The sequence below is a fragment of the Saimiri boliviensis genome, chromosome 6 (assembly GCF_048565385.1).
Source record: "Saimiri boliviensis isolate mSaiBol1 chromosome 6, mSaiBol1.pri, whole genome shotgun sequence".
Taxonomy (NCBI): Eukaryota; Metazoa; Chordata; class Mammalia; order Primates; family Cebidae; genus Saimiri; species Saimiri boliviensis.
The window spans coordinates 84,867,668-84,880,156 of NC_133454.1; the positions used below are offsets into that span (position 1 = coordinate 84,867,668).

General features: G+C 43.9%; 1 protein-coding gene and 1 long non-coding RNA gene across 7 annotated transcripts in view; one reads left to right on the forward strand and one right to left on the reverse strand.

The window, feature by feature from the left end:
• Positions 1-12,489, forward strand: part of INSC (INSC spindle orientation adaptor protein) — a 128,270-nt gene that overhangs the window by 109,565 nt on the left and 6,216 nt on the right. For all 3 annotated transcript variants that reach the window (XM_003919869.3, XM_003919870.3, XM_074401135.1), the window contains 2 exons: positions 362-540; positions 10,191-10,257. In XM_003919869.3, coding sequence (XP_003919918.1) covers positions 362-540; positions 10,191-10,257 — 246 coding nt within the window. The remainder of the gene's footprint in view (positions 1-361; positions 541-10,190; positions 10,258-12,489) is intronic.
• LOC141584864 (uncharacterized) overlaps positions 1-12,489 on the reverse strand; it is an 82,847-nt gene that overhangs the window by 45,586 nt on the left and 24,772 nt on the right. The window lies entirely within an intron of this gene.

Here is a 12,489-nt window from a genome sequence, read left to right on the forward strand (position 1 = left end):
TTTTTAAAAGTTCATTTTCTTGCCCACTAGTAGAGTGTGAGCTCAACAAGGGCAAAGACCTGAACTGTTTTGTTCACTGTGCCATCCCAATACCCCATTGGCACCTGGCACGTAGTGTTCATTCAATAAATACTTACTGGTTGAAGGATTGAGTAGAGTTACATGCCATGTTTTAAATCCCAGCTTGGTCACCTGTATAGACAGATACTGTTCCATCTGTAGTAACCACTTTCCTCATCTGTAAAATGGGTATTATAACACCTGCTCTAAAGATCTCCCAGAGCTATTGTGGAAACCAGATGAGACAACTGATATGAAAACACTTGGTATGGAAGTTATTTTCTTTCTTTTCACCATCCAGAATTGTGCCAAGAGGCCTCATCAGGGGAAGTCTTTCTGCTAGCCTCTGCGGCCCTTGCCAACATCACCTTCTTTGACACAATGGCCTGTGAGATGCTCCTGCAGCTGAATGCCATCCGTGTCCTCCTGGAAGCCTGCAGTGACAAGCAGAGAGTGGACACGCCTTATACTCGAGACCAGGTAAGATGCCCAGAAGGCACCAAGCCCAGGGCCTATAGCCGTGGAGACAGAGGTCAGGAGGCCAGCACTTAGTTTCTGAGGCAGGGGAGAGGGCATAGGAGTCCTGTTAATTCTGCATGCTGTAGGACGGTAAATATTCTCCGTGTCTCTCATTGACCTTGAAGCCTCTTTATGAGACCTCCTACCATTTTTGTTCATCTCATTGTGAGCTTTACATGCTGCAGAAAGGTAAAGGAATATGTTTTTCATGTCTCTCATTGACCTCGAAGCCTCTCTATGAGATTTCCTATCCGCTTTGCCCATCCCAACCACTACAGGGCCTTCTTTAATCTCTTCAGATTGCCTGTTCTTGGAGGCAGAAGGACCCACAGAAAGTGCCTGGACCTCCTCTGAAGTTCTGTGTCCTGGTCATGTTGGTGCCCATCTGACACTGAACCCTGTAGTGAACCACTTCCCTCTCTACCTTCATGAGAAACAGAGGCTTGGAGCAGAACCTTAATTCTGGGCTTCAGCCTCTACATCAGTCATAATTTTCTTTGTATATTTGAGCTCTGTGAAAGATTTTCTTTGGTAGAAAAGGGGTTTTACTACTAAAAGTGTTTGAAAACATAGAATTAGGGCGTTTTAAAGGCTTTTTGAACTCTGATGTTCTAGAATTTTATCCTGTTTCACGTCTGGCCCCCACCAAGGAGTGGGGATGGTAGATTAGGTGGGCTTTAGGTCTCTGTGAATTCTTCCCCGTACCTGAGCTCTAAGTTAGATGATCCTTTCTCCCCCAACTCAGCTTATTCCTGTCTGCATTTTAGCTCCCACACCATCGCCTTTTCCACCCTTATCTTAACTGAATTTGCTTTAGTTTCTGTCCCATGCCAGCAGCTCCAGGAAGGCCTTTCCTGATGGTTTTGGCTCTCTGGAGTTGCCTCCTTTTCTTAGCATTCATACCTCACAATGCAGTGTTGACTTATCTAATGACATTTGTTCCTCTTAGTTATTTCATGTGATTTTCCTCCTCTGAGGGTATGATCCATGGTCAGTGCTCTCCTAGGATTTTGAAGGCCTCTAGCCTAGAGCTGGTGCCCTTGGTGAAGTTCCCCAAACTTCGTCAGTTATTTCTTATCCTTAGAATCACCTGTGAAAGGGCAGCTAACCATAGAAGCTCGTATTCGGAGAGAATTTTCTAATGTCTAAGCATTGCATATGAGAGTTCTAATGATACTGGGACACTGGTGATATATGCCCCATTTTACAGATAAGAATATTCTGGCTGAATAGGATATCTCCAAAATTAAATGATTGGCAGGCAGCTACCCAGAATTTAAATCAGGATTAAATTTAAATTCTTAGACCTTAATCTTTGACTCTCATCTGCTGTTGTCTTTGAAGAAAGGAAGTTGTGCAGCTGTTGAACCACAGACTGAGTGTTGGTCCTGCCTGGGCCATTTATCAATTGAGTGACATTGAGCAAGTCAAATGTACCTGGGTGTTAGTTTTCCATCTATTAATTGGGACATTAATGTCTATGTTGCAGGGTTATGGTGAAGGTAAGTGTAATAAGATATGCAAAAACCTAATATAAGGCTTAGCCCCTACTAAGTTCATAATAAATGGTGAATATCATTATTTTTTAAACCTGATGATCCCAGGAAGAGCATGAATAGTGTGTTATCCAAAATCCTTAACTTGGCCTTCCAAACTGTATGATATGTATGATTCCAGACTTCCTTTCCAGTGTAATCTTTTACTTCTAAGAGTTGGATAAGTCCCTGGAGAGAGAAGGTATGACAGTAACAAATAGAATGGTGGCCCCCTGGTTGGCCATTGGCCTGACTGGCTCCTGAGGGGGACATGCCCCGTGTCTACTGTAGATATATCCTTGGTAGTGGGGAGGGAGACAGGAGGGCCCACCCTTTGTGATCCACCTTACTCAGGCTCCTGTTGTCTTCAGCTAGTTACCTCCAGTTGCTGGGTCTCTCATCTATCTGACGTAATTTTAGATCCCTTCACCTTCAAGTGCCTCTCCTGTGGCTGACTTCAGTCATTTCATACAAGATCCAGTAGTGAGTAAATAAGACCAGGAATTTTGGAGTCAGACAACCTGAATTTGAAGCTTTTTTGCTATTAATAATCGTGTCACTTTGGGCAATTAACTTTGAGTCTTACTTTGTGAATCTGTAAAATGGAAACAAATAATACATATTTTACAAAGTTGAAATAAGAATTAAATAAGTTAATAAATATAAACTCTTGGTACAGACTCTGACACATAGAAACTATTAATTCAATGGAAGCCACTATCAATGTTACTATGATTGGTCTTTGAATGTGTAGCACACAGCACTGAATGGGAACCTCCAGAGAGGAGTTCCCTCATCTGTAAAAGAGTCATGGCTTCTTCCATTTTGGATGTCCTGTGACTCTATGTGTAGAAGCCCCTTTCTCATCACAAGGAGTGACTGGCCCACTCTTAAAACCTCACTGAGTCCTAGGAAAAGGAGATCAGAGTAGGGAGAGAATGTGGTCGGGCTGCTAGCAGATAATTCTTTCTGCACCTGGAGTCAGTAGCTTTTCATGTTATTCCACTGTCTGAGCCAGGCATGTCCCCCCTGTCCTCAGGATGGCTTCACCTTCCGCCCTGGCTCAGAACAGACACTTAGCTAGTGAAAGTGCACCCATTAAAGAAACAAATGGCTCTTTCCTGTGGCAGCAAAAGGATTAAGGTGATCAGGGCTCTCTGTAATGAAGACAAAAAAGATGAATTAGGCTTTGAAGTGCTCACCGCCCTCTGAAATACTTAGGAGATTAAATGCCCCATGAGGCTTCCGGTAATGAACCTGCCAATGACGTCAATGCTGTGTGGAGCCTCTTGGTCTTGGATCTATACAGACCACCTCTGTTTGGACCATGAGAACTTCTCTATCATCCTGGCAAGCCAGGTCTGCACAATTCGTCCAACAGAAGCCTCGTTAGCCCTGCCTACCCTGTAGCCAGCCTTGGAGTGTGGAAGTTGGTGAGGGCAGCCTTGGACCTAGGGTTTTCCATCCCCGTCAGCTAATTTACAGGAAGGGGGCCTGGGCTGCAGCTGATATGCTCTGGCATTGAGAAGCCTAACAAGTAATCTGGATAGTCCTATGTTTTCATGCCCAGGAGCTATTTCCAGGAGCCATACTTCCCATGGAATCAGCTACAGATCTGACAGGGGGAGGTAGGAAAGGGGCTGCCTCCAGATGTATTGTTGGACCTCTGCCCTGCCTGTCAAGCAGGGACAATCTAGGATGGAAGGGACCTGATTATCTTGTCTAATGTGTAATAGAGACTTTTACTGAGCCTGACTTTTTGTGGCCTTCAGGAATTAACTACTTTCATAAGGGTAGGAGTGCTAGTATATACTTCCCATAGTAATACACCATCTGTTTGGCATTTTACAATGACTACATTTTGTAACATTTCTGGAACTTCACTGTGAATACCATTTATCAGAAAATGCCAGTCACTAGAGGTTGCATTTTTGGCTCACATCTCAAAATCTCTCTATAGTTTATAAAGCTCTGTCATGTATATATATGATATATTAGAAACAGCGCAGCTTTTTAGTTCAGACAGATCTGAGTTCACATTCTGGTTCTGCCATTTCCCAGCTATGTGACCTTGGACAAACCACTTAACCTCTCTGCGCCACAAATTCCTCATCTGTGTAATGGGGATAATAACATTTGCTCCCTCCCTCACGTCATTATGATGAGTAAATAGAATAACACTAGTAAAGTACTTAAAACCAAAGTGAATACTCAATAATGAATGGGACAACGGTCTCTAACAGAACTGGAGGCTGGGATAGGTTTGAGACAGGGAATGTCAGCTTTGAAACAGGAAGGTAGGATCAGGAAATGTAGTTAACATGGTGGCCACTGTGTTGGTCTGTTCTCACATTGCTGTAAAGAAATGCCTGGTGTAATCCCAGTACTTTGGGAGGCTGAGGTGGTGAGATTGCCTTTGTTTATGAGTTCAAGACCAGCCTGGGCAACATGGAGAAATCCTATCTCTACCAAAAAAAAAAAAAAAAATTAGGAAGGAGTGGTAGTGCACACCTATAGTCCCAGCTACAGGAGACGGAGGTTACAGTGAGCCAAGATGGTACCACTCCACTACAGCCTAGACAATACAGCCAGACCTTGTCTCAAAAATAAAAATAAAAATAAATTTCCTGAGATTGGGTAATTTGTAAAGGAAAAAGGTGTAATTGGCTCACGGTTCTGCAGCTAAACAGAAAACATGAAGCTGGAATCTGTTTGGCTTCTGGAGAGGACTTAAAACTTACAATAATGGTAGAAGGCAAAGGTGAAGCAGACACATCACATGGCAGGAGCAGGAGCAAGAGAGAGCAAAGGGGAAGGTGCTTCACACTTTTCAACAAGAACTCACTTCACTATCACAAGAACAGCAGCAAGAGGATGGTGCTAAATCATTCATGAAGGATCCGCCCCCATGAATCACCTCCCACCAGGATCCACCTCCAACACAGGGGATTACAATTAAACGAAATTTTTGGTGGAGACACAGATCCAAACCTTATCAGGGATGTTGTGTAGTATTGGAGGAATCCTGGATCGTAACACCCTGTCCTGACCTGTTCCGGAAACCCCTCCCTACAAAGCCAGGGGCAAACCAAGCACAGAGAATATGGTTTGGCCTTTATATGCTCTCTAACACTGTGGAGTTACAGCCCAACATTCATGTAATCCCCAGGGTGAGGGAGCTGGGTCTCACCCAGGAGAGCCCTTCAGCCTATTCGCCAGCAGTACAAGACCTACATCCAAAACAGTTCTATGGCTTTTATTGATTGCTGTGTCCTAAGCCTGAATTTTAGCTCTCCACTCTTGACTCTGTAGTAGTAAGAAGAGAATGCCAATCCTGTCAGTGAGAAGATGCAAGTACTGGAGAGAGGAAGCTGTATGCTTGTCTCTGGGCCTAGGCAGGTGCCCTTCTCCTAGTCTCTATGCCTGTCCAGCCCTCTCAGGCCCTGGGCCCTGGGCCCTGGGCCATGCCTGCTAGAGGATGGGAGAGGCTCAAAACAGAGCAGAAGAGGATAGGGCTATACCTTCTCCTGGGCTCTCTTGTTTCTCTGGCCTTGGAAAAGAAAGTATGTTCAAAGAGACCATACCTTTCCTCCCTTAGACTTCTCAATTCTGCAAATCAATGTCCTTGTCTGGATTCTTTCTGCTCTTTGGTAGAGGAAGTCATGTGGAGGGAAGAGGGTGCAGAGAAGCACCAAGATTCTCCTAAAGCAAGGGTATCCAATCTTTTGGCTTCCCTGGGTCACACTGAAAGAAGAATTGTCTTGGGTCACACATAAAATACACTAACACTAACGACAGCTGATGAGCTGAAAAGAAAATTCACACCAAAAAATCTCATTATGTTTTAAGAAAGTTTACAAATTGTGTTGGGCCATATTTAAAGCTGTCCTGGGCTACATGTGGCCTGCAGGCCATGGGTTGGACAAGCTTGCTAGAGGCTAAAAATGATTTTGCTTTTTGTTCTCAGGGCTGCAGTTGACATTGTTGCTGCAAATATCAGAGTTAACATGGTAATAAAAGAAATCTAAATATTCATCTGGCAATTAAAGAGTAATTCAAATTACAGTCATATAAGCTGTTGGCCTTTTGGTCCTAATTTCTGCACAGCATAAAAGTAATCATAACTTTTCATGAAATATGTGCCAGCTTTCTGTGTTGAAAGTTCTTTAGATCAGAGCACCTGTCTACTTGGTGTCCTGGGTATTCTTCACTTGTCTTGAATGCAGTTTGGTCTTCAGTGTTAGTTTCCAGCAAGGGAATGCAGGCAAAGTCAGGGTGTGATCAGGGCTGACTGCTGAGACCCTGTTAGGATGTGGCAGGCCTGGTTCACACCTTGGCATCAGCCTGCAGACAAATGTTTCCGGAAAACTTGCTCTGGGCCAGCGCAGGGCGCACCTTTTCCTCCATGTGTACTGACATCAAAAGGCTTCGCCAACCTCCTTCCTACCACACAGGGCATTTCTTCTTGAACCAGTGACGTGGGAGGTCCCCTGCTATCCTGGATGAATTTCCTGTCTGCCTTAATTTTCTTAATGTCTTTGGGGGCGAAAGAAAAAATAATTCGAAAATGCTACATAAGGTAGTGAGCACACACTTTGTTTCTCTGGTGGGAAGGGTTGTCCTGCTCTGGGACAGGCTCTCCTTTGGGAGGAATCTCACATTAGCAGCGTGTCTCAGCCACCCACCCTGCCACCCCCAGGTGCTGCATGTTGCTTGGCTGGTGCTTCTTGACACATCTTTCAAGGCTTGCATCCTTTCAGGTTCTCCTGCCCAGAGGGATCCATATTTGTTTTATTTAACAAAAGGTGCTTGGTATTAATCACTGAATGCTCATACAGGTCTTATAAGAGATGTTTTATTTATTTACTTATTTATTTAGAGACAGAGTCTTGTTATGTTGCTCAGGCTGGTCTCAAACTCCTGACTTCAAGTGATCCTCCTGCCTCAGCCTCTGGAGTAACTGGGATTAAAGGCATGAGCTACAGTGCCTGGCTGAATTATTTTTATTTCTTGTGGTAGGGCCTCCAAGGATGTCTACATCCTAATACTCAAAACCTGTGAATAAGTTACTTTATATAGTGACAGGGATTTTCTAGAGGCAATTGAGTTAAGATCTTGACATAGGAATATTATCCTTGATTATCCGGGTAAATCCAGTGTCGTCACAGAAGTTCTTATAAGAGGGAGGGAAGAGGATTAGAGTCAGAGAATCAAACGTGATTAAGGAAGCAAAGGTCAGAAGGATATACTCCCCTGAGCCAAAGAATGAGAGCAGCCTCCAGAAGCTGGAAAATAGAAACTAGGAAATTAATTTTCCCCTAGAGCCTCCAGAAGAAATGAAGATCTGTCAACACCTGGATTTTTGCTATGTAAGACTCATTTAGAACTTCTGACCTCTAGAACTGCAAGATAAAATCGTGTCGTTTTAAGCCACTAAGTTTGTGATAACTTGTTTTAGCAGCAATAGAAAATGAATACACCAAGGCACAGAAGGTTAGGTAACATGGCCAAGATCACAGGAAAATGTGATAGAGCCAGGATTTAGATGTAGGTTGAGCTATACACTTAGCTATTACATTACACTGACCTCTCACTCTCAAGGGTGATGTCCTCTGGATTTACCAAACAACTGCAGGGCAACAGTGCCCTTTCACTCAGGTGGAATAGAACTTAATTGAACATCATCAGACAGGAATGAATTAGCCTGGGCTGGGGAAACTGGCTGGCTGGCTCCTGCACTCTGCCCCCTCACAGCATTGCTAGCTTGTATCCAACCAGGTAAAACAGTTGTCCCTAAAATCCCACCCATGGACTTGACTGTGAGGATAAACAATAACCTCTTTCGCCTCTACGTTATGGTGCACACAAGGATGTTTCAAAAGGGGGGCTCAAAGCAGGGCATAACTGGCATTTATTCAAATTGTGCTTAATTGAATACTTCATCTGCACCTCCAGAAAGCCACATGGGGTACAGGCTCTGTAAAGAGGAAGTAATTTTCATTAACAGGATCTAAATTAGTCTGACACAAAGACCTACGTGGTGCCTGTGACTTGGCTAATAATTACTGTGTGATGAGCCCGTTGCCGCAGACAAGGCTTTCCTTTTCTTATCCTACTTTGTCCTTCCTTCCTTCCTTCCTTCCTTCCTTCATTTTCCTCACTCCTTGGCTCCTTCCTCCTTCCCTCCTTGCTTCCTTCCCTCCCTTCCTTTCTTCCTTCATGATTCTGCATATCAACTAAGTGTTTTTGTCAGAGAGGCCAGCCTGGCGATGGTGGGATGGCGCAGCCCCTGTGTGGTGGAAGCAGAGTCCATGCTTCCTGCTCACAGCGCAGAGATAGCCAAATAAACTCTAAACCGACACGTACTTGCCTGTGTACCTCCTCCCTCATAAGAATGTGCACACAGTGCCTCTTGGGGAACTTTCCATTTTTGACTGCATCTTCAACCCAGCTTTTCCCTCTAACTCCTTCCACTGAGCCCACAAACACAACCTTAAAAAGTACAAAAATAAGTAAATAAATACATAAAAGATCCTCAAAGTCCTAAATCTCCTTTAGTCCTATTATCTTCTTAACTGCAAATAGGAGCTTGTCACCCGCTTCATAAAACATCCGGTGGTATGGAGTAGCTTTCAGGATAAAGTTTCTGGAGTATTCTCCTGTCCTTCCTCTGGCAACCCACTGTAGCCATGTTTATCCACCCAGGCCCTAGTGGGGTCTGAGCTGGAAGGGGCTGTCACACACATGGTTGCTGCAGAAGAATGCGGCATCGCCTTCCAACATGTGTTCAGAAGGAAAGGGGAGAGATGGGTATTCTATTAATATGGCAAGCTTTTCCCTTTCTGTTTAAAAGAAGATTTTTTTTATGTATTTGTTATCCAGAGTAAAATAGTAATATTTGTTATCCAGAGTAATTAAAATGTAGATAATACTCTTTCCTGATAGACATCACGTTACTATCCAGTTTCGGAATTTTAGCTGCCTGAATTGTACTCAATAGACTAACTGCTGTCTCAGAGGAGAGGAGCATAGCCTTTGCTTATACCATCCTGCAAACTTTGAAGAAGCCTTTCAAGAGAGAGAGGCTTGTACTAGTGAGAAGTTTTTAAATTTAATTTTATTATTTATTTTAATTATCACTTGAGAGTGCTGTACATTTCTGTGAAAGTGGGTGAACTTTCATCTTGCAATTTGTATCAGGAGCAGTGTTGTGGGTGGTATCTGAGTTAATAGGTGCCATGTTTCCAATATATTCCAGTAGTGTTTTGGCACTTTTTGCAATCTGGAGTCCCTGGAATGAGTGCCCTGTCAGCCCTTAATCCAGTTTATGCTGTGAGTTCTGTGTTCTCCCTTGACTATACCAGGGGTTGCAGGTGAGGCTGGTTACAACCTATAAACCTGTAAATGAGACTCACTCTCTGCCTGGGGTCAGTACCCCTTTCCTACAGGCAGAGACTTTCAGTGATGACTGATAATTGAGGCTTACCACAGACTTATAACATGCAGCTGAGTATGCACTTTCTCATCAGATTCCATATAATACCCAATGCTTGGGGTATAATGCTACCTCCTCCTACTCATGCCCTCTAACGTGACCTTAGCTTTCATCCATTGCAGGTTGACAGTAGGTGAGGGTTAATAGTCAGGAAAGAAGCTGGGATGGAGGAACTCAATCTAGAGTAAGAGCTAACTGTCAGGAGGACAAGCCAGCAAAGAGGAGTTAGGCGGCCAGGGACCTGCTGGTTCTGTCTGCATTTCAGGACTGGGGACCAGAGCAGAAAGACAGCTGGGCCCCAACTTTACCCAGGGTGATGCTAGTCTTTCCAGGGTGTCCTGAGGCCCTTGGGAGGTATCCTATAGCCATAGGCTTCTAAATGGGCATTAGTCACTGGGGAAATACATCTGAGTGGCAGGAGCCCATGAAGATGGAAGAAAATACCATGGAAGGATAGGCCCAGTGGACAGGAAGGAGTCATGGGATAAAAGGAAGATTTGTAACCCCTGGCTGACCTGTCTGTAGAGGGTACCATTTGGATCAGGTGTGTTCATTTTCTGTTTCTAAATTCTCTTTTCCAGATTGTGACCATCTTGGCAAACATGTCTGTCCTAGAGCAGTGCGCCTCTGATATAATTCAGGAGAATGGTATGTCTTTGCAGCAGTGTACATGTTATGTGGATTATCTGGATGTAGGGGACTGTGTCTTTGTGCTTGTGTGAATGCCTGTGCAGGTATGAAAATAGGTACACATATCACCTCGCTTGCATGAGCATATATGTATGTGCTTGTATATGTGCAACTGGGCCTATATATGTGTTTGTTTGCTTTTGTGAGGCCTAAGTTCTAGTGGAAGACAATGTACAAGAAGATAGAAAATGTCCAATGATGATAGTGTGACAATGCCCTGGGGAAAATAAAGTAGGGAAGAAGAGTAAGGTAGTCTCAGGGTGCGGTGGTGGTGGTTGCTATTTTAATAGGGTGGTGAGGAGACGGCAAATATTTCATTATGGTCCTCAAATTAAAAAATCTATTCCTATCAAGTAATACATTCCAACTTTAAACTTTTCCCATCTTATTGGATTTGACCTCAGCTCAGGTCAGGGCAACCTGAATGTATTGAGCCCTCACTGAGAGCATCTCTTCTCCCACTTGCTCCCTTGTTCCACCTTGTGCTGAATGTGTCACGAAGGTCCCGGTGGGGCAGGCCAGGTTTCATTGGCCTGGAAGATGATCTAAGCCGTTTCTGCCAAAGGACAAGGCGGCTGTCTTGCAGCTGGGAGCAGAGATGGTGAGGGCTTCTTGTGACTGGGAAATAAGGGAGCAATTAGCAACCAGTTGGAAACCAGAGACGCTAATGAGGCGGAGTGAGCTGGGAGCCTGGGCCTGCTGCTTCTGCTCTTGCTAAAACTCCTTCTCCCAGGCTTCCCTGCTGTCTTAACAAAACATACACTTCCCCATCCCCCATTGCTCTGTTACTAATTGAAGGACATCATTTTGTGTTAATTTTATGTGATTGAGCTAATAATGAGAAACTTTGCTGAGCCAGCTGAGGCCGTGAAGCTGAGCTATTGCATCTGTGCCCTGTTCTTTCAGCACTTATAGAGCCTTATGTTGAAGTGTTCAGTGGGAGTAGGTCTCCATAGGCCTGTGAATTTGGGATTGGGATATCTGGCATCTGTAGAGAGCTTTATGATTCACTAAGTGCTATTGACTGACTCATTCAGCCAACTGTTATTGAGACCTAATATGTGCCTGGCATTGTGCTAGACAATGAGAACAGAGAGATAACTAAGTCCCTGCCTTTGTCCTAGAGGATCACAGTCTGGACAGAGAGCACAACTTACCAAAACTGACATATGATAAAAGTATAACATCTATAGTAGAATAATGCAACAGAGGGAGGTTGGCATGGTGGTTGAGGTTGTAACTGAAACCATATTCTGTGGTTGTAAATCCTGGCTCTGTTTACTAACCATACAACCTCTCTGTTTTTCCATCTGCAAAATGAGAATAATCCCTACCTTATAAAGTTGTTGTAAGGATGCATGTTAGAAGATTGTCTGGCACAGAATTAGCACTAAGCTAAGCCTATCTCCTCTTTCAGGAAATAGTGGCAGTTTCATGGCGTTTGCCTGAAGAAAAGTTAATGAGGGAGCTATTTTCAAAAGTGGGGCAGGATTCAAGTATTCAACAATGGTGTCAATGCAACTGGGGTCTGATGGAAGACAGGCCTCTTAGGTCTGGACAGGGCAAATCTTGTTGCACAGGCTGGACTTTGAGAGTCCATGGTCTAAATCACAGCTCAAACTTAGATGTCTACACAATTCAGACGGGTAATATAAATGGACGAGGTGAGCTCACCAGAGACAGGATCAATCTCTGTCTGTGAGACTCTGTCTCAAAAAAAAAAAAAAAAAAAAAAAAAAAGGAACTCATAATAAGCTTTAACAATTTGTTGTTGTGCAGACATGAGGGCCTAGTGTTGAAATTCAGGAGGCAATTTCAGAAGTTAGAAATCTGGATTTTTATAGAAATCCTTCAATTAGCATACTATCAAAAATCTAAAAGATTTTAGACGCTGTGTAGAGCAACAAAACGAAGCAAAACTATATCCTTGGGTCATGTCTGGCTTAAGTTCTAAGCTGGCAGGAGCCACTGGGTGCAGAAGAGGAGAGTGTGGGATGGGCAGTTGGGCAACAGCTCACAAAGAAGGTGAACTTTCACTACCACCTGCAGGATGGAGTTTTTTAGATGGAGCATCAAGAGGGAAAATGGCATCCTTGTAGAAAGAAAGTGTGGGTAAAGGCAAGAAGATATGAGTGGACATGGGTGTGGTTTGTGGAACAATCAAAAGACAAATCTGATTTCATGGGGAGG